We start from the raw sequence: 22,535 nt of genomic DNA, 5'->3' as shown, positions 1-22,535 counted from the left end.
AACCTCAAAAATAGCACAAAAAAAAGTCAACAATAAAATAAAAACAGAAGGGAACAGAACCAAGAGAGAACCAAAGCACCAATGACGGTAATGGATGGCTAGCCACAGGAAAGGAAGAAAACAAGGGCAACTGCACAGATGATATTGATCTTCTCATTGTAAAACCCAAACAAAAGGATATAGCCCAGACTCAGCTCCCATTGCTAAGTGAAGGGTTTCCACACACAAGAGTGTAGCTAACATTGGCACTTTTATGCCCCAGAAGTAGCATTTTCCTAGCTGGTAATGGGGAAAAGGGCAATCTTGTATGCCCAACACACCACTCTACAAGAAGCAAAGTGATCATCACATTAGGCATGAAGTGGCAAAAAGGCAGCCCATCCCAAGACTGAAAGGAAGACTGAGAAGGCCATCGGGGGCTCCTTCAGTCATGATCACGGTCGACATCCAGGCCTTGAAACAAAAAAGATCTGTTTGTCAGAATCACCTTCCCTCAGGCTTTTTATTTTCATTGAGTAAAGATGTGTTCCTCCTGTTTAACGCTGCTCTTAACCCAGTGCTTAATCTGTAAATGAGAGCGCCAGTATCCGAAGCTCTGTTTAGAAGCTGGCGGCCAGTACTATTAAATGTCAGTGCACCGAATACCAAGGCTGTGTACACCTCATGCCCCTTTGACTATCAGTTAATCACGGTCCCTTTTTCTCACTCTTGTGATTCCTACTTTCTCCCTTTGTGACAGTTTCCAGTCTTTCTCTTTCTACTCCCCTCCCCGCCACCCCCCTTGTTTTTCCCCTTCTTGTTCTCTGGAAATGATGAGGAAAAATAAGCACTGGTCCCCAAAAAACAGTGGTGGTATCCACCACTGGCAACCACCAGCTCCAATTAAGCACTGTCACGACCATGGGGAGGTCATTATTTTGTAGTGGCACCTCAGGTCAGATGTACATGGAGTCTTCGGAATCAGCTCGTGCCAGGCCCAGCAGAAGCCCAACTCTGAGACCTTGCACTGTCCTGCCACAGCCACTAACAGCTCAGTGGCAGCTTTCACCCAGGCTCTTGTGATAAGGCTCAGGCCGACTCCGACTCCCTCTGGTGCATGCCCAGGCTCTAAGGAGTTTAGGTGCCACTGCAAGACTTGGATGAGGACAAATAAACAGCCCTAGCCAGGTCCTGGCATACGGTGCTCCGCCTGTAGCCTATTCCTCAGTGCAGGTTTCCTTCAACCACCGAGTTGGCTCAGTCCTGGCCTTGATATGATCGTAATTGCCACCAGATGTAGCAGATTCTGTACGTAACCTCCTAAATGTAGGCCGTACCCTCTGCTAGAATCAATCAATCAGCTTTGGGACTGCTCCTCTTGAACCTCACATTCTAGACCTCAGAGTTCCAGACACCTGCCTTACCCTTCTGTATTGTAGGCTTCATTGATATGGCTTGAGGGACGGCACGTCATCATGTGGATTACTTCAAGGAGGCGTTTTGCACATTTGCTTTACCCGAGTCACAAGGAGGTTTTTATTTAGGCCTTCAATGATACCACTGACTACCCTTTAATGAGGCACTGATGGAACCCATTCAATGTATCTGTATTTTGATATCCCCTCTAGCTCAACTCATCAGCAGCTGCAAATTGCTACTGCTTAGCAGCTAGTTTTCTGTGCTACACAGCTATTGACCTTAGATCACATGGTTGATGTTATCCTTCCACAGTTCTCTTCATCTGTTAGATGCAGCAGTTTGATAGAGCGATGCAAGGAGTAAAAAAATTTCTTATCAAGTGCTATGGTTTACACTCTTGCATGCCTGCTGGCCCGCTATTCCCACGCACTTTGGGAGATTGCACAGAAGTTGGTTCTACTGCTTGCAGACCCTGTCAGTAGTTAGTTTGCTGAACTAGTTTGTCATAGTTTTAGAGCGTCTTAAGTTAGACCTCGACAGGGTGAACTTGGTGGCCAAATCCTTGGTCTCCACAGTCTCCATATGATATTGTGCTTACTTGGGTCCCTCCAGTTTCACACAAGCTGTTTATGCAGACTTGCTGGACTTTGATGGTTTCAGAGCAGGGTTCAAGCAGATTTCAGGACCCATACTATTTACGATTTCCAAAGTAGCGGTTTCCTCCTTTGTAGGAATTGTACTAGTTGCAAGGCAGGCTGTTGGTTGTTTGTGACTTTTGTTGAATTGATGCTGCTGCTTTGTTGCCTTTCTGTATCATTCTTCATTTATCCTTGAAGGAAGACACCAAGATGAGAGGCAAAAAGGCTGCCAGAGACAGAATCAATAGCAGTGCATGCAAAAAGTGATAATCTGAAGGAAATTTCAGAGAAGAGCACATCAGGTCCAGGCATGAAAAAGTAAAGGAACTGATGTTTGAGTACATGGTGACTCCATATGTGGCACCGTGACATAATTTGTAGGAGTTGTCTTTGACCTATGGGGCTACCTAATGTAATGTAGATTTCTGAAACATCTTTTTTCTCAATGTGGATATGCTAAAAACCTGCTATGGACCCGGCTCTCCAGTACCGACTTTGCAGAACCCTGCACTAGAGGATGGGGCCAATCATACAGCATTCAGAATTTACAACACTGAATTTAGCATTTATCAGTATTTACCAAGCATTATCCCCTAGGCTGGGGGTATGGTAACTACTGTGAAGGTCTGAATTCTAATATGTATGCATAAGGAGTACAGCACATACTACAATATACTGTATAATAGTACTGTAGAATATACCCACGATCAAACCCAAGATAGTTGTTTTACACCTTACAACCATGTCTAAAGTAATAAGTTACTCCATATGCCTAACAGCAAAGTCAGACATTCTGAAACTAAGACCAATATAGGTCAGACAGACCACCATGTGGGTAGCAACCACATTGATTATTAATATGTCTCTGCCTAGTTTGATCAAGCTGCAAGCTCACCTCCCAGTCTTGAAACATCCGTATCAGGAACATGTACTCCCTGGACCGAAGTGACAGAAAATCAATAATCAGCAGCAAGCACAGCGGGTCATTATCTGGATCTAGGCTTTGAAAACAAGAAAACCATGGGGGTTATGAACAGATGCTATAAATAAAACATAATTTAAAAAAGCAGAAAAACAAGGTTCGTGAATTAACTAAACACTACGGAAACCCTGAGATACAGGAGTACGTTGTATGAGGAACAGGGAATAAACAATTGTGTAGTGGAATCACAAATGTAAAATGCTGGTTCAAGGAAAATAAAGTAATTTAAAGTTTGAATTCTCATACTAGAAGTCAACATCCAATAGTTTTTGTTTAATTTAAAACTCCAGCTAAGGAATGATATTCTTAGATGAGAAAGATATTGGAAAATCTAAAAACAGGAATCAGTTGTCCTCATTTATTAAGTAAACATTTAGCACTACTGGTTCAGTAGTACCCTGCATTAATTTTAACTTGTTGGATCAGCTTCACTGCCCATCAGGATGATGAAATGAAGAACCACCATAATCAAAATACCATTAGATACATCTTACAGTATGTGTAGCTTTGCCTGAAGCAGGAGATCCTTGTAATTTAATTACAACATGCTTAATTGACCCATCTCTTCATAAAATATTTCCTACCTGAAACAAACGATCCCATGCTGTGTTATAAAATGTTAACAGTTAACACTAAATAGATTGCCGGCTATGACACTAGTTCAAAAGTGGAGCTAAGATTCTTCACAATTAAGTGGACTTAATATCAAAACAAATATGTGGTAGTCTGGACAAAAGTAACAAGACAAAATTAAACAGTGAAAACCCAACCTTCGAAAAAGTCTCCCTTCTTTTTTGTTTTGATTCTTTCTACTACAAAGGACATAAACTTCTCAACTGTTGGTACTACAACTTAAACAACTTTTTATTTTTTATTTATACCAAACCATCTCCGATCTTTCAGTTAGCAAAGACCCACAAAACAAAGTATTCAGATTTGCAGAACGTAGGTATTATTCCCTAGAAATATCAAAAGCATTGTAGTATTAAATAAGAGGGTTAATACGGCCAGTTCTATGTATTGTTAAACTGGAACTCCCAACCCAGAGAGGACTATATGACTGCATTTTTAGATACATCTGCTTTGCCAACAGCTTGATCCAAGTCTTCTGGGTACAGTTGGGCACCATTTAAAAAGTTAATTGGACAATTCATCTAAAGCTACTTAAATTCACAACTTTGTTATGTTTTATTTACTCTTCACAAATGACATGGTCATTCATACAAAAGAGGACCCCATTCAAATAGACCATGACCTAAATGTAATGATCCCAAAGGACTCAGATTTATTTATTTGGTAGGTACCCTTAAACATTCATACATGACTTCAAAGTCAGTTTCACAAGAACCGTGGAACGAAGTCTAAGTTTCTAGGCAAATATTCTTACAGATCCACTCATAATATCAATGTGAATAATTTGTCATATTTAATCTTTAAACTCTTAAAAGACCCTGACTAAAAACCCTCTTCAATGTGCTCATCATAGCAATAACCATGTCAGACTGAGCAGGCAAGTTACCAATAATAACATTGTTCATATTATACTTAAAAAAAAGAAATAAATATGCTAAACAATTAAAAATGCACTTACTATATTATATTTTACAAATACCGACTACACCAGTAAAGTTTCAGTTTTTTACATGCTTATTTATTTATTTATTTTTTAGAAAAAAAGGCTACGGAGAACTGCAGTAATACCTACAAATTACTGCACTGCTTAAATAAAAAAATACAAAAGACAAGCATAGGCAAAGCCAATATATACAAGAGCTATTGGCTTTGGCAGTGTGTTTTTGCCATGTAGTAGACCAGTGTAGCTGATGTTCAGCGTGGCTAAAAGTCAGTTTTGCAGCGTGTCGTAGAGTGGCATGGGAGAGTGGAGTGCTTAAGGGGGGGTTTGCTGGAGTAGAAAGTCAGAGTGGGGTAGGAGGAGTAGAATGTCAGAGTTCAGTAGAGGGGAGTAGAGTTCATTCACAGTAACATTCAGAGTACAGTATTGTAGAGTGGAATAGGGTGGAGTGGGCCGGAGTGGATTGAGGTAGTGGGGTGGATTGCAGTAAAATGGGGTGGGTTGGACTGGGGTAGAGTGGGTGGATTAAGTGGAGTGGGGTGGAGTAGACTGGAGTGGGTGGACCGGACTGGATTGGGGTGAGGTGGATTGAAATGGGGTGGATTGGAGGGGAGTGCATTACATTAGTTTGGGGTGGGTGGATTGGGGTGGGGCAGAATGGATTAGGGTGGGGTGGTTTCAAGTGGGTTTAACTGGATTGGGGTGGATTAGAATGGAGTGGGGAGAATTGGACTAGTGGGGAGTGGATTGTACTGCACTGGAGGGGGTGGGTTGGACTGAAATGGGGTGGACTGGACTTGAGTGGGGCGGGTTGGATTGGACTAAAGTGGACTGGCTTGGTGTGGCCTGGCTTGGGGTGAGGTGGTTTGGAGTGGGGTGGATTGCATTGCGTTGGGGTGGATTGCATTGAGGTAGGGTGGATTGAAGTGGGGTGAAATGGATGGAGTGGGGTGAAGTAGGGTGGAATGGAGTGTGTGGATTGGACTGGGGTGGGGTGGTCTGGAATGGAATCAGGTGGATCGGATTGCGTGAGGTAGATTGGATGAAGTGGACTGGATTGGGGTGGGGTGGACTGGATTGGGGTGGGGTGGGTTTGCTAGAGGTGGATTTTATTTGAGTTGTGTGGATTATGGTGGAATGGAGGGGAATGAATTCGAAAGGTGTGGGATGGACTGGTTTGGGGAGGACTGGATTGGAGTGGGGTGTACTGGATTGGAGTGGGGTATATTGGATTGGAGTGGGGTACATTGGATTGGAGTGGGGTGGATTAAGGGGGGCTGGAATGGGGTGGGAGAACTGGAGTGGGGTGGATTGGGATGCTGTTGATTGGATTGAGGTGGGGTGGATTGCTATGGGGTGGAATGGATTTGAGGGGTTTGATAGGGCTGGATTAGACTGGAGTGGGTGGGTGGGTTGGATTGGAGTGAACTGGGGTGGATTGGTGGGGACATACTGGTGTGGAGTGGGCTGGATTGGTGTGGGTATACTGGTCTGGAGGGGGTGGATTCTGGGGTGGATTGGTCTGGAGTGGGGTGGACTTGGAGTGGGGTGGGTTGAAATGGAGTGGATTTAAGTGGGGTGAATTGGGATGGAGTGGGGTGGATAGGCCTGGGGTGAGGTAGATTGAAGTGGGGAGGGCTGGAGTGGGGCAGATTGCTTTGGATTGGAATGGGGCAGATTGTAGAGGGGCAGATTATTTGGACTAAAGTGGGTCTGACTGGAGTGGGGCAGTCTGTTCTGGATTGGAATTAGGTTAATTGGAGTGTGGCAGATTGAAGTAGGCATAGGTGTTGGATTGGAGTGGGCATATTGTTTTGGATTAGAGTGCGCAGACTTGAGAGGGGCAGATTGGTTTTGAGTGGGGCAGGGTGTTTTGGATTGGATGGGGAAGATTGTTTTGAACTGGAGTGGGGCAAACTGTTTTGGACTGGAGTGGGGCAGACTATTTTGGACTGGAGTGGACAGACTGCAACAGGGCAGAGTGGAGTGGGGCACACTGTTTTGGAGTGATGTGGATTGGACTTGGGTAGGGTAGATTGGATTGCGCTGGATTGGTTGGATGGACTGGGGTGGTTTGTGGTGGATGTGAGTGGGGTGGATTGTGGTAGACTGGAGTGAGGTGAATTGGGATGGGGTGGATGGATTGGGGTGAGGTGGATTGGAGTAGAGTGGGACGGACTGGAGTGGGGGCAGATTGGACTGGGGGTCGGATCAGAGTGTAGCGGATTGTTTTGGATTGGAGTGGGGTAGACTGGAGTGGGGCCAATTTTTAGGTTTGAGGTGGGCCAGATTAGAGTGGGGGCATTGGAGAGGGACAAACTGCTGTAGACTGGGTGAGGCAGAGTGGGAAGGAATGGAGTGATGGAGAGTGTTTTGGACTGGTGTGGGGCAGATTGGAGTGGGGCATATTGTTGCAGACTGGAGTGGGGTAGTTAGTTTTGGAGTGGGCAGATTGTTTTGGATTGGGTCAGATTGTTTAGGATTGGGGATACTGTTCTGAATTGGGGTGGGGCAGATTGGAGTGATACAAAATATTTTGGATTGGAGTGGGGCAGACTGGAGTGGGGTAGATTGTTTTGGATTACAGTGGGGCAGATTGTTTTGGATTGGAGTGGGGCATATTGTGTTGGATTGGAGTGGACCAGATTGTTCTGGATTGGAGTGGAGCAGATTGGAGTGTTGAAGTTTGCTCTGGATTAGAGAGGAGCAGACTGGGGTAGGGCAGATTGGAGCGATATGGGTTGGGATGATTGGAGTATGGTGGACTGAAGTGGATTGCAGTGAGTAGCTTGTATTTGAGTGGGGTGGATTGGATTGGTCTTGGTAGGATTGGATTGAGTGGGGTGGATTGGTGTGGATTGAATTTGGGTTGATTGGCATGGACTGAAGTGGAGAAGACTGGTTTGGAGTGGGGCAGATTGGACTGGGGTGAGGTGTATTGGGGTGTACAGCACAATTATGTATTAAAGCATAATTCTGGGAATTACACATTAGAAAGAAACAATTTCACTTTGCAATAATTAGAGCAAGATAATCGTCATCTTTTGAGAACCGCACCCATGAGCAAAAACAAAAAATGTGTGCGAAGTGAGAAAAGAAGACTTCGCAAAATAAAAGTAAGTTAACAATAGAAAATAAAACTTTGCAGTTTGTTTGTCCTGTTGGGCATGTTTTTGCCAGCCACATGCTTTCTGTTTGTAGGGCACTAGAAGTTAAAAAGAACAAAACAGAACCTAAATCATGTTAGGAGCATCGGACGAGCACTGATTAAGTAAATCAATCAGTGCTTGGTCCTTGCTCCACAGAACATAACGGAAATGATGCTAGGCCTGCAGTGACCAATTATGAGGCTGTAAAGGAGAGTGCCATGCAAGCCAACAAATGATAATAAAGAGGCTAGCTCCTCAGTGGCTTGCAAGAGAGACGCACGCGCTAGTGCATGCTCTCGCATTCTTGACCCTAAAAAATAGTGTGGTTCTCCGTAAACTGCTAAACTTCTGTAAAAATATGTAGGAAAATATAAATACATTTCTCAGCCTATTACCACTTTATTAAAGTGGCAATAGGTAGGGAACAACAATAAAATCTACTACTTACGTATACCGAAGGCTCTAACCCAGAACACAGCAAAAGTGTGCTGAAAATAACAAGGCTACCTGTTAAGTTTTGTAAACTCAGCCATTATCTAATCAGATACTGCCTTCTCATCAGCATGTATAACAGTATACAGCAAAGTTACCATGGTAGAATACATAACTACGTATTTTAACACTTACATCTTTAACACCGCTTACACTATTTACACATACTACCAAAAATTACCACTTCCATCTCAATCTATATTCCGGCTACATTACAGCTAAATCTGTTGACCCACTTTCACGCTACATTTGTTTCAAGTACCACAATCCACGCCACTACACTGTACGCTATTACACCCTACCCCATTACTCTTTACGCAACTCCAGTCTACACTATTCCAAAGTATGCAACTTCATTCTATTACACTACACTATACACTATTCCACTCTATGTAATCCACAGTATGCTATTCCACTGTACATCACTCCATTATATGCCACTCCAGTGTATGCTATTACATTGTGCACCACTCCACCTTACACTACTGCACTATTTAACTGTACAACACTTCACACTATTCCACTATATTGCACTCCACTCTACGTCACTCCACTGTAGCCACCACACTCAACGTTAATCTGCTCTACACCACTCCACTGTACACTACTCTACTGTATGCCACTCTGCTCTACACCACTACACTCTACAACAGAGGTTCTTAACCTGTAGTCTTGGGAAGACTTGGGGCCTGTGACACCTACTCTGTGGTCCGCGACTGCCTAAAGTTATACAATATTAACAGATTAATGAAGTGTATATAAAAAAAGAAGCAAAATAAATTGAAAAATGTAAAACGTTCTCCAAATGTGAACGAATTTGAAACAAAAGGCTAAAAATTAATTTGGTATCCTCAGACTGATTCATGGAAGCAGTGCAACTGTTTCAAACAGAATATAGTATGGACGAAGGATAGTCTCAGTTGAATTTATAGAAGCTTGAAACTTCCGATTTAAATTAAAATGTAGATTTTTTTATGTTTGTGAGTTCAAAAAAATATTTCATAATTTGTGTATTTGTTAATGGATGCTTTTTCTGTATTTTTGTGTTTTGTTCTGTGGATCAAATAAACCAAACTGCTTAGGCCAGGGTCCCCGGCTTCCAGTAATGACTCAATTGTGGTCCCTGGGTTCCAGTCATGATTAACTGGGAATCCATAGAAGTCAAGAGATTAAGTATGGCTGCTCTACGCTATTACACTGTTTGCCACAACAATCTACCCCACTCCACTCTACAACATACCACTCTACACCACTCCAAGATATGCCACTGTACACTACACTCTACACAGCTCCACATCACTCCACTCTGCCCCACTTCAGTGTACGCTATTCCTTTGTGCACTATTCCACTGTACCTCACTCTACACTACTACACTAAAGGCCACTCTACTGTACACTATTCCATACTTTGCCACTCCAGTGTACACTCTTGCACTCTACAACACTTCACTGTATGCCTCTACACTCTATGCTACCCCAGTCTACGCTATTCTTCTCTGCGTCACTCCACTCAGCGCTATTCCACTCTATGCAACTAAACTCTACGCTACCCCACTGTACGCTATTACATTGTATGTCACTAAAGTCTACCCCACTCCACTCTACCACACTCCACTCTACTCTACGGCACTCCACTGTATGTTACAGCAATCCACTCTGTTCTACTGTACACTACATTGTACCTCACTCCACTCTACTGTACTCTATTCCATTTTTCTGTACGTCACTCTACTGTACACCACTCTATTCAACTCCACTCTTCATTACTCTACTATAATCTATTCCATAATAAGCAATTCCACCATATGCATTCCACTCTACCCTATTCCACGCCACTACACTACCTTACCTCACTGTACACCATTCCACTCTACTCTACTGTACGCTATTCCACTCTACAACACTGTACGCTAATTTGAAGATGTTGCATAAATCATAAATTAAAAGGTATGAGTATAACTTTAGAATTTCTACATTTTGTGTAGTTTACATTATTTTGCTATAGAAAAGAAAATATGACTTACCCAGTAATCATCTGTTCATGGCACGTAGTGCTGTAAATTCACATGCTCAGCATAATCCTGCCATCTAGGGCTGGGCTGAGATGCGTGCAAGTTGTTCTTCTTCAAAGATAGTCTTTCGAGTCCCAAGGTAGAGAGACTCCTCCTCTTGCTGTTATTGAGCATGGTCATCGACTCCATTCTTAAAAAAGGTTCCCGCAGAGCAGGTTAGGATGGATTGTGAAGTAGAGCGTAGTACAATGAGATGTCCATGCTGAAGGAATCTGTGATAACCTATAAAAGTTACTGCAATAACCACAGGTGTCCAAGGAGGAGGGTAAGCACATGTGAATCTACAGCACTACATACCATGAACATATGCTTACTGGGTAAGTAACATTTTTCGTTCAAGGCATGTGGCTACACATGCTTAGTATAGACTGAAAATATGTTCTCCTCCACAAGCAGTGGCCTTAATGTTTTGGTTCTATCTATATAATACATGAGGGATTGTTTCATATCTAAGGTGTGTACAGCCCTTGCCGCAACTGAGTTAGGTTTGGGGAAAATTTACTGGCTGTTCGATAGATTAAGGTGGAATTGAGATACCACCTTTGGCAGAAATTTAGGATTGATACATAATACCACCCTATCTTTATGTGGTTGGAAGAAAGGCTCTTCTAAAGTCAATGCCTGAAGCTCACAGACATGTGTGAGTGAAGTCAAAGCCACTACGATTTATACTTTCCATAATAGGAACTGGAGGGACTCAAAAGGAGGGCCCATTAATCGTGTTAATACAATAGTGAGATTCCAGGTGGGAGCTTGTGGCACACTAGGAGTTATGACCATTTTAAGACCTTCCAAGAAGGATTTAATAACCGGGATCCTGAATAAGGAAGTGTGTTGTCTGTTTTGTAGATATGTGGCTACAGCCGCTAGGTGTAGCCTTGTAGATGTAAAAGCTAGATTGGAGGTATGTAAGTGTAACAGATAAGCGAAAATATCTTTAACATTAGGTTTTAAAGGATCAATTTGTTTAGAATGACGGTATTGGCCAAATTGTTTCCACTCTTCAGCATAACAAGCATGCGTGGTGGGCCTGCATGCTTCTTTAAAAATGTCCATACAGGCATGTGTTAGGTTCAAATAACCAAAGCCTAGGAATTCAGGAGCCAGATCACAAAGTTGAGGGGTCTGGGTGACCGATTTCTCCATTGTTCTGCACGAGAACCTGCTGCCTGTTCAGCAATTCCCCGTGAGGCACTACTGAGAGTTCTAGGACTGTGGTGAACCATGATTGTCGTGCCCATGTGGGTGCTACTAAGATGAGGGTGACAGAAGTCTGCTGAAGTTTGAACCACAATGGAAGCAGTGGGAGAGGTGGAAAAGCATAAGCCAATACTCCTGGCCAACTCATCCATAGTGCGTTACCCCTGGACTGTGGGCGTGGGAACCTGGAGGCAAAATTTGGGCATTTTGTGCTTTCTGCTGTGTCAAAAAGGTCTATTTCTCGGTCACCACAATGCTGGAAGTATGGAAGGAGGAGTTGCGAGTGGAGCTCCCACTCATGGACTTGCTAGTACCTCCTGCTGAGGAGATCTGCAAAGTTGTTGTCCGCTCCCGGAACGTACTCTGCTAACAGGTGACTGTTGTATCATAGAGCCCATTTCCAAATGGTCTGGGCTAGATGAGACAGCGGAGGAGACCTGGCAGTGCTTAATTTGTGCCACTGGTTTCCAGTGTGGGGCACCAGCACTTATTTTTGAGGGTCGGCACTTATTCTTTTGCCTCAAGCATTTCCTGCGACCAGAAGACACATATGGGAAAGACGGAGGGAGATAAAAATAAAAAAGCGCCATAAAGGGAGAAAACAGCTGCAAGAGTGAGCTAAGTGGCAGGGAGAGGCAGTAAATGAATTGAAGAGGCCCGAGATGGCTTCAGGATTATGCTGCCTCAGTATTTCGTGCTTGCACATTTAATTGCAGCAACTGTTAGTTTCAGAGAGGGGCTTTGGGCACCGGCATTTTTTTTTTTTTTTTTAACAAATTAAGCACTAGGATCAGGTGCCCCCTGCTTTTGGAGATAATACATAACGGTCATGATGTCTGTTTTCAACTGGACTATGCTGCCAATCATAGGAACGAAGGCTAGAGCACTAGATGAACAGCTAGCAGCAACTTCAGATGACTGTTGTGGAGATGTCTCTGGCTGAGTGTCCTGCGTCCCTGGACAGTGAGATCTTGTGAATGCGCTCCCCAAGATACGAGGGAGGTGTTCATTGTTAAGGTTCTCTGCGAAACTGGGACTACGAAAGGCCACCCTTTTAGGAGATTGTTGGTTTTCCACCACTGCAGAGAGTGACAAGCTTGATGACCGACCAACACTAGATTCTCCCATTGACCCTCTGCCTGAGACCACTGGTGCGCTAAGCACTTTTCCAAAAGATGCATTTTGAGTCTGGCATGTGGAACTATAGCGATGCAGCAAGAAGCCATCATACCAAGGAGACGCATGACTGTCCTCGCTGTTACTTGCTGATGAGGCTGGAACTGGGGAATAAGTGCCTGTAAGCACTGAATCTGGGCAGCATTGGGGTAAGCTTTCCCTCGTTGTGAATCGAGGATGGCTCCTAGGTTGGGTTGTATTTGTAGAGGCTGGAGGTGGAATTTGACTGCATTGATGTTAAAGCCTAGTTGAAGCAGGGTTATGGTGGCCTGAGTGTGTGGGAAGCACTGTTGATAAGCACTGCTTTTGATGTGCTTATCATCTAAACATGGAAAAACGTATGTTTTGCCTGCGCAAGTGAGCTGCTACTACTGCAAGACATTTCGAGAAAACCCTGGGGGATGTTGTGACCCCAAACGGGAGCACCTTGAATTGGAAATTCTGGCTGTTCATTATGAACCTGAGGCATCGGCAATGCGGTGAGTGAAAACAAATGTGGAAATAGGCGTCCTTAAGGTTGAGTGCTGCCATTAAGTCACCTTGTTGTAGTAACGGAATGACATCTTGAAGAGTGACCAAGTGAAGATGCTCTTAGAGGATGTATTTGTTTAGGGGTCTGAGGTCCAAGATGGGTCTCAAGGACCCATCCCTTTTGGAAATAAGGAAGCAGAGTGAAAAGACTCCTGTGCCTTGCAGTTGTACTGACAATGGCTCTATGGCCCCTTTTTAAAAGAAGTGCCTGAACTTCCTCCTTAAGCAACTGTTGAAGTTCTGATGAGAGTTTGTGTTTGCGAGGTGGAATATTTGGAGGTGTGGAAGTGAGGTCAAGACAGTAACAATGTTGGATAATATCCAACACACACTGGTCGTAGGTGATGTTTCACCAGGCGGGAAGGACAGGTGTTGTATGGTCATTGAGGATGGTTGGAAAGTCAGGGTTTAGTGGAGGTGGTACAGGGTTTGGTGAAACCATCAAAAAAAACAACACAGGAGGGGCAAGAAAAATGGGATATTCGGAGAATAACTCCTGGTCCCGTGTGTAAGGTTCCCAATAGATAAGAAATCAAAAAAGGTTACACACGGTTCCACCTAATGCTAAAGGGTTTCTTTCAAGGAAATAGTTCAGCGAGTCATTGAAAGGCGAACTTTATCGAAGCAAAAGCCCTCACTCACCATCCGGTGACATGCTTCATCATAGGGCCAGCTCCTCGTCAGGCCGGCACTGCAATGCCTGACGGGCCCCACAGGGGGGCTCTTTGCCGGAGATCTTTTTTAGAAAACCCGTTTCTGGCCGGTTGAGAAAAGGAATAAAGTGAAGGATTGGTAAATAGGAAAAAAAAAATTAAAAAATATCTAGAGGTAGAATCTAATAATTTTAATGCTCATGACTCAACCTCTGACAAGATTAAAATCAAATAAAGTTGGGAATTGGTGGAGTAATGACCACAATTACCATGAAAGCCAGGTAGGTATAAACCTCAAAAGACAGAGTACACAGGATCCCCTGTGTCACTCTATATTGGTGAAACCACCCTTGCCTTTACCCCAGGAATTATTGACCTTATAGGAGCCCATAAGGTATCCCTTGGGCGAGGAGGTTTGTACCTGGGGATGTTGGTAGGATGTGGGGAGGCCTGTGGAGGTGGATTTTGCTCCTCCACGATAGTGGGGAGTGGCAAAAGGAGCCATGTTGCTGTGATGTCTTCAACGCTCCCATTGCTTTGGCCGTCATACTATCGTTCTTGAATTTTCAAGAGGAGTGTCCACTTAAGGGCCAAAGAGGTGTTCCCCATCAAAAGGAAGTGACAGTATGTTTACTGACTTAAGCTTTGAAGTCTGAGACCCTAAGCCAGGCGTGATGTCTAAGGAGCACGCTGGAGTTAATGCCTCTTCCTGTTATGTCGGCTGCATTAAGGACGCAACGATTGAAGGTGTTTGCGATTAATTTACCCTCAGAGGTGAATTCATATGCCCTATTTAATGTTTCCCAGGGAGACGTTGGAGGAGCCCCTCCATCTCATTCCAATGAGCTCTGTCATAGCGGGAGAGGAGGCCAAAGGAGCTGGCAATTCTCCATTGGTTGGCAGAATAGGCAGCCGCCCTCTTCCCCATTGCATCTACTTGCTTTTGTTATCTTGTGGAGGGGCCTCACAAGATGTTTGTGAGTTGCCCTTTTGCAAAGGACTAATATTTCGGCTCTGATGCAATCTTCGATTCCGAGGCTTTAGATGCTGAGGGTCTTGGGTCCATTGTGGATTTCGGCGCCAAGGTGGAATGATGTTTCAGCACCGGCACCCTCGCTTCCAATGTTCAGCTCGACTCTGATTGTGTGGGAGTCGGTTTGAGAGCATGGGTCTTCTGATGTTTTTCCGCCACCAAGTCAGGGCTGGGTGTTTCTGATACAGCTGCTCGGTGCTGACCCTGGCCCGAGGGAAATGGTGGCCCAAGTGAATGTCAGTCCAGACTCTTTGGTGCGGCTTGCTGGTATTGGGGTCAGGACAGAGGGCATTCAGTACTTACAGGATGCCCTGACGTGTGGTTCAGGATCTCGAGCTCAAAGCCTGAGCTGTATTCAGGTGAAAAGGAGCCTTCGTCTGCTGCCGACACCTGGTGTGGGCCTTGTCCTGAGGTTCTTTGGATTCAAAGATGTCCAGTGTATCCTTGGCGCTGCAGCGGGGCATCTTGAGTCATCATTCATGTCGATCATGTAGCGTCTTCTTGGACAGAAAGGACTTGCAGGTGGCTCCCTGGTAGTCAGGAGAGAGGTACAAGTTACACACCGGATAGAGATCAGTGAGTGGATACTAGGCGTGGCATTGAGGGCAGAAGCAGAAAGGCATTCATTCTATCACTGGGAGAAGGCCCACTGGGGTCACAGCTGACTCAAGTCGCCCCAACAAAGTCGACGTTGAAGCACAGATGGAGACTGAGAAGAGCTGCAATTGAAAACAATGCCAACCGTAAAGTCTGGAAGGAAGAAACTATGACTGTATTGAACCAAAGCAGAGGAGCATGCGTTGGAAGCAGATGGCGGAAGAAAACTATCTAACAATGGAGTTGATGACCTTGCGCATTACCAGCAAGGAGTCACTTTACCTCGTGACTTGAAAAACTTTCTTTAGAGAAAAACAACTTTCACACATCTGAGCCCAACACAAGATGGTAGGATTATGCTAAGCATGTGTAGCTACAGCTATACATGTCTTCAACATGTTATAGTAATTTAAATGTAGTACAAAAATTATTAATTTGAGGTATAGCTATAATTTTAGCATTTCTAACATTTGCGTAGTTTAAGTTTAGTTCTGACATAGGAGGTAACAAAGGTTGAAAAGCAACTTTGAAGTAGCCTTCTGGCTTCAGGGGGAATGTCAGGAATAGAAGTAGAAGTAGTAGCTGAACCATAATCCAAAACCACTGTAGGTCAATAACCACTTATTTGCCCTCCTTCCGCCATTTCTTAATTTCATTTCTACATTTTGAGTGTTTAACAGTAGGTGCAAAGTGGCACTGATTTTGTTTTAGAAACCTGGAATGATGGGGACTGACATTCTTGGTAAAGAAGCTATGGTCCCAGGTTACACCAGTAGCAAAGAACTGGTACTTTGACCTTGGGGGAGAGAAACTCAAACTATAAGGCGAGGAATGTTTCATCCAAGGCTCCAGTCACAGTCATTTCTTAACAGATCAGGACAGAAGAAGTTACCCCATACCTACACTCCTAATTACAGAGAAAGCTTACAACCTATAAAAGACATGGACCACATTCACACAGTGCAGGGGGAAGGTTGTAAGGCAGCATCCCCCTTTCCCGTAGTGCAGCCCTCTCATCTTTCAGAAACACAACACAAGAAATTGCTAAATGCTAATCTATGCAAAAGCTATGTCACAAAGAAAGAGAAAGAGTGCCATGGCATTTCAGAATGCGCAGCGGCTTTCGTTGTTCACTAACATTTAACATGGGAGACAAACCTTCAAACATCAGAGTTTTAATCTACATAAGCCACGAGGAGAAATAGATCTCTACAGTATAACATATCTCAGCCAGAGAGGAAATATGTTTGTCCTCACATTACCTAACTCTCAACATTTTTCAAGGCCCGGGATATAAGAAAGTGCTTTGCATTAATTATCATAGTCCAGCTTGTCAGTAAGAGTATTAAAAGGGCACATCCTTTTCCCGGATATATAGTTTGTTTCCTGTATATTCAGCAGCCTAAGAATTTTTGTTTAGATGACCTTTTACTGGAAATGAAGACCTTCATTCTCCAGTACAATATGATATTCTTATAAAAGGAGTGTGTGAATGCACATTCTATTTATACACACAGCATTTTTGTATTACATTTTTATTAGGACTTAAAACAACATTCTGCAGTTCAATGTATAAATCTACCTCAAAGACAAGGGGGGACGTGCTTGCTACACACTACTGGCATGTTTCCCGATATTTCAGCAGTGATGCAAAGATACCTATCACTTTTGAAGTCTTTTCAGTGGGAGTGCAAAACAAAGCACAGTGTTTAGATGACCAATACTAAACTGCTCTGACAACCTTTTTTTTTTTTTTTAATATATATATCATGTGTTCAAATCATTCTACAAAGGGAAGAAATAAGAGAAGGAGCATATTAGAATCCTTCCTGGGAAACATTAGAAGATGAAAAGGGAAATCCAGCTAAGAAAATTAACTTACCTCAGGATTAGTTTGCAGAACTCAAGTGCAGTCCGAGGACACCCTCTCTTCTCTAGAAACATCATGTGCTTGAAGAGGGCAAGGAAGAATGCTCTGGGAGAAAAGAAATACAAATATAATAAGTTATCCACCTATGAAGGATACAAGCAATATCTAAGCCACAAAAAAAATGACAGGAGGAACGGTAACAGTTTGAATGCATTAAAAAAAAAAAACAAGAACAATTTATCTTATTTTTTTATCTAAGCTGCACGAAGATCTGTCTTCTGTTTTGCATTCTTTTAGATAAGACATCTTCTTGGCACAATCAAACAAGTTACTTACCTTTGGTAACACCTTATCTGGTAAGGAATCTAGCTAGCTGCAGATTCCTTACTTTGGAGGATTATCCTCAAGTGTTGAATTAGATGCAGACATTTTTTTGTGAACAGTGCCCCTGTGCGGCAGTAAGTGGAGTCGTTTGGCTCCGCATGGCATCCACGCTGGAAGTGATGTTTGTGGTGCCTATATAGGTGCCACCCAGGCATGTGGACATAATTTCTTTTTTTCACAACTTTCCATGTCAGCAGCACAGAGCCACAAAGAACCATGACTATTGGTTTGGAAACCTAGGACCCTGAAAGGGTAACAGCCCTGTCCCTAAAAATCTGTTTACAGAGCAGGGAGGCTGGGTGGGTCAGTAAAGAATCTGCGTCTAGATAGAGTCTCTGCCAGATAAGGCATTACCAGGGCACTACCAGGGATAAGTAACTTGTTCATCTGATAGAGACTCATAGTTGCTGATTCCTTATCTTAGAATAGATTCCCAAGCAATTCCTTCCCTGAACATGGGTGTGCGGTCCAATTTCAGACAAGGACGTCTTGCAAGTCCAAATAGACAAAGTGACCATAGAGGAAGCTGGCTCTGTGTTTACTATATCAATTAGTGTGCACAGAGTCCAGGTGTTCCCCAGAGGCTTAACAGAGGCTACAGTAGATAATACTAATGCCCTCTATTGTGGTAGTGTGCTCGAGCTGGCTTATCAGAGGGTAGTACAGAGCATTTGTTGCACACACACAATTTAGAAATGAGGCAAACACTCAATGACCAACTACATGCCAATGTTTTCATATGGCAAAAATATATTTTATTACTTTATTACTAGGCCCAAAAGGTCATTGTCGCAGGTAAGAACTGTTGTCAGTAGGTATCAAATATACTTTGTTTAGGTTTTGCAAATGAAGCAATTTACAAGTAAGTAACACTTTTCAATTTTAAACGTTGACACACTGCAATTTCTCGTAGGAACCAAAGCAGTCCTAGGGGAGGAAAAGTGTTAGCACAGTTAACAGTTAAGTACTCTACTTACGATCCCAGGCTTCGGGGGATAGGATGTCCACAGGTCACAGTTAAAGTTGACCTCAAAAGTGCACCACGAGCAACAAGGGGCCGGCTGGGTGCAGAGTTCAAAGTTGGTGTAGGGTTTTCAGTGGATTCCTATGAGGACTAGAGTGTGCTCGGTAGAACACAGATTGCAGCTAAGTACCCACAGGCTCATGTCTCAGGCCTGGGGGGTTTAGGTCAGCACCAGGAGGGCCACAGGCCACCAAAGGTCAGCACCAAACATACACCCTCGAGACAACACGGGTGGCTGGGTGCAGGGTGTAAAGACAGCGTCAGGCGCATAATTGTTTTCAATGGGGGAACCCCAGGAGTCACAAAAATGCTGCAGGCTAGGTCCAGGGGGTCAGCTCCGGAAAACCAAAAGCTGGAAAAGTAGTAGAGGCGTCCGCTGGACGTTGTTGGACCGTCGGTCCGATTCCCCAAGGCCAGGGGGCTGCGGATGCGGGGTTACCTTTGGACATCGGGAATCTTCATCGGATCTGGTCACGGTCAGGGTGGTCCACTGGATTCAGGCTGCAGGGAGTCATCGTGTTGGCCAGGAGGGGGTCAACCCATGGTGAACTCTAGGTCGGAATTGTCTGGGGATCTTCTCTGGACCGGTGGGCCACCTGGACTCGGGCCATGGGCGTCAGGTGCAGAGTGGGCAGGTCTCGCGGATCCATGGCGGTTTTGGAGTCCTTTTGGATGGGTCTACTGTACTCGGGAGTTCTTGGTCCTCTGCTGGGCAGGCAGTCCTCGGGGGTTTGTAGAGGTTCTTGGCCCTGCACATTGCGCCGCATTTTTGTAGCAGGAGCCTTGAAGCTGCAGGCAGGCCGGTAGGGCTGTTGCCAGGTCATTTGTCGTTTGGAGTCTTCACTGCTGGGGTCGGTTCTGCAATCCTCCTTCTTTCATGCGGTCGCCAGGAATCTAGTGAGCAAGGCACAGGGAATGCCCCTAAGTACTAGATTTATGGGCGTCATAGGGGTGAGAGGGCAGTAGCCAGTGGCTACTGTCCCTAAAGATGGCTACACCCTTCCTAAGCCCACTCCCATCGAGGTGGGGCACATTCCTATCCCCACTGGAGCCTCTCCTCCACACCAAGATGCAGGATTCTGCAAGGAGGGGGTCACTTCAGCTCTGGACACCTTAGGGGTCGTCCTAGTTGCAATGGTCACTCCTTGTTTTATCTAATTTTCCGACCTGATCTGTACCAAAAGTGAGGCTTAGTCCCAGGGGCAGGCATCTCCACTAGCTGGAGTGCCCTGGGGAAATGTAACAGGAGACCTGAGCCTTTGAGTGTTGCAGTTCCTGTAGGGGGAGGTGTTAAGCACATACTCCCAGAACAGGCTTTGTATCTGACCACAGAGAACATAAAGGCTCTCTCCCCATGGAGTCAGAAACTTGTATGTTAGTGGCAGGCTGGCACAGACCGGTCAGCCCTACACTAAAGGGTTGGCTAAAATACAGAGGGCATCTCCAAGATGCCCTCTGTGTGCATTTTACAATAAATCCAACACTGGCATCAGTGTGGGTTTATTCTGCTGAGAAGTTTGATACCAAACTTCACAGTCTCCAGTGAAGCCATCATGGAGCTGTGGAGTTTGTAATGATAAACTCCCAGCCCATGTACTTAATAGGGCCACGCTGCACTTACAATGTCTAAGAATGGACTTCAATGTAGGGGCATATTGCTCATGCAGCTATGCCCTCACCTGTGGTTTAGTACACCCTGCCGCCTTAGGGCAGTAAGGCCTGCTAGAGGGGTGATTTACCAATGCCACAGGCAGCAGTTTGTGGGTATGGCACCCTGAGAGAGATGCCATGTCGACATTACCTTTTTCTCTCCTCTCACACACACAATCTGCAATGACAGTGTGCATGTGTTTGGCGAGGGGTCCCCAGGGTTGCACAATACATGCTGCAGCCCTTAGGGACCCTCCCTGGCCATAGAGCCCTTGTTACCTCTAGTACCTTTTACAAGGGACTAGGCTGTGTGCCGGGGGTGTGCCATCTGTGGAAACAAAGGTACAGTTTAGGGAATGAACACTGGTGTTGGGGCCTGGTTAGCAGGATCCCAGCACCCACTCAGTCAAGTTAGCATCAATACCAGGCAAAAAGTGTGTGTGCTAAAAAGGGCCCTTTCCTAGAGACCATCCCTACGGGCCTGACTGTCAAAGCAGTAGGGTTTTGTCAATGTGTGCGATAAGGCCCATGTTAATGTCTGGCAGATGTCCAGGGCCGAAACTCTGCATGCTACCACAGTGGTTGCAGCTTTAGCTCTGATGGAATGAGCTCAGTCGTTCAGGGGTTGCTTCTTGGTCAATACATAGCAGATCTTGATATGCAGCATGATCCATCTGGAAATGGTCCGCTTGTGCACGCCCATCCTATTTTCACTCCGACATACCACACAAAGAGTTGGTCGTCCACCCAGAACTCTTGTGTGCGGTCAAAGTAGAACAACAACATTCTTTCTGGGTCCAGATGGTGGAGTCGCTAATCTTCCTCGGAGAGATGTGGAGGAGTGTAAAAAGTAAGCAGGGTGATGGATAGGCCTGCATGAAATGCAATTGCCATTTTCGGTAGCAAGGACGCTCTTATGTGAAGCACCTGTTTGCCAGGATAGATAGTGAGATATGGAGGCTTGGATGATAAAGCCTGAAGGTTGCTGACACTCTAGGCAGATGCTATCGCCACAAGGAAGGCTGCCTTGATGGTAAGTAGCCTGATGGAAGGTTGTCATGATGGTAAGAAGCCTGAGAGGGCAATTATGAAGCAGCTCAAAAGGAGTGCACATTAGAAATGCCAAACAAACTTCAGGTCCCTCTGAGGCACGTTTAAGGGTGAAGGAGGGAACATATGTTAAAGACCTTTAAAGAACCTATTTGCAACAGGGCATTTGAAGGGTGACTGCTGATCAGGAAACCGCAAAAAAGCAGGGATAGCAGAGAAATAGCCCCTAAAAGGGCCCAAAGCAAAGACCTGCTAGGCGAGAGAAAGAAGGAAAAGAAGAACTTGAGAAGGTGGGGGTGGGAGGGGGGGGGGCAGAAAGGGGATCAACTTGCTTTTCTGAACACCATGTCACAAATTTTTCCACCGGAAGGAGTTCACAGTCTTCGTGGAGGGATGCCTGGCTGCCAAGGTAACGTCACAGACTTCGGGAGAAAGGTCAAAAGCGGTCAACTGTCGCCGCTCAATCTACACGCAAGAAGGACAAGAATTGACAGGTTTGATTAAAGAACTCTCCCCTGATGCTGCAACAGAAGATCCTCCAAAAGGGGCAGCCTGATTGGAGGATTAATGGCCATGCTCAACAGATCCGGACACCGAACTCCCTGTGCCCAGTCCAGGGTCACAAGGATAATCGTTACTGATCTTCTTGAGAACACTGGCCAGGAATGGTATGGGCAGAAAGGCATTCTGGAGGCCTGTGCTCCACTAGAGATGAAAAAAGTCTCAGAGCAAGAGCTGCCTTGTATACTCCAGCATGCAGAAGTGATGACATTGTGGCAATCTTGATGCAGACCATAACCGGAGTACGCAGTCCACATTTATGTAGCCCATCCAAGGTGCAACCAACATCTGTGCCAATTAAGCCCATTGGGTACTGATGACTATGAAGCCCCCCACACATATAATATATGTGTGGCTTCAGGTCACGTATACAGGAAGCTCAGGGACTGGGCAAAAGCATTTAATACGATATTTGCTTGCAATAAAGGCAAACCAATTAAACATAAAGTGGTTTAGACAACAACAGCACTGTCTGGTAAAGGGTTAAGGCTAGAGACCTACT

At 44.8% G+C, this 22,535-nt stretch overlaps 1 protein-coding gene across 1 annotated transcript in view; it reads right to left on the bottom strand.

Annotated features, from left to right (window-relative positions):
- Positions 1-22,535, bottom strand: part of TCF25 (transcription factor 25) — a 444,525-nt gene that overhangs the window by 226,784 nt on the left and 195,206 nt on the right. Inside the window, exons 10-11 of the mRNA XM_069216958.1 lie at positions 17,377-17,469; positions 2,932-3,037 (exon numbers count right to left, since the gene is read on the bottom strand). Of these exons, the coding sequence (XP_069073059.1) occupies positions 2,932-3,037; positions 17,377-17,469 (199 nt within the window). The remainder of the gene's footprint in view (positions 1-2,931; positions 3,038-17,376; positions 17,470-22,535) is intronic.

Source organism: Pleurodeles waltl, chromosome 12 (assembly GCF_031143425.1).
Source record: "Pleurodeles waltl isolate 20211129_DDA chromosome 12, aPleWal1.hap1.20221129, whole genome shotgun sequence".
Classification (NCBI taxonomy): Eukaryota; Metazoa; Chordata; class Amphibia; order Caudata; family Salamandridae; genus Pleurodeles; species Pleurodeles waltl.
The sequence above is the reverse complement of the archived record's forward strand: the minus strand, read 5'-3'. Positions and strand labels throughout refer to the sequence as shown.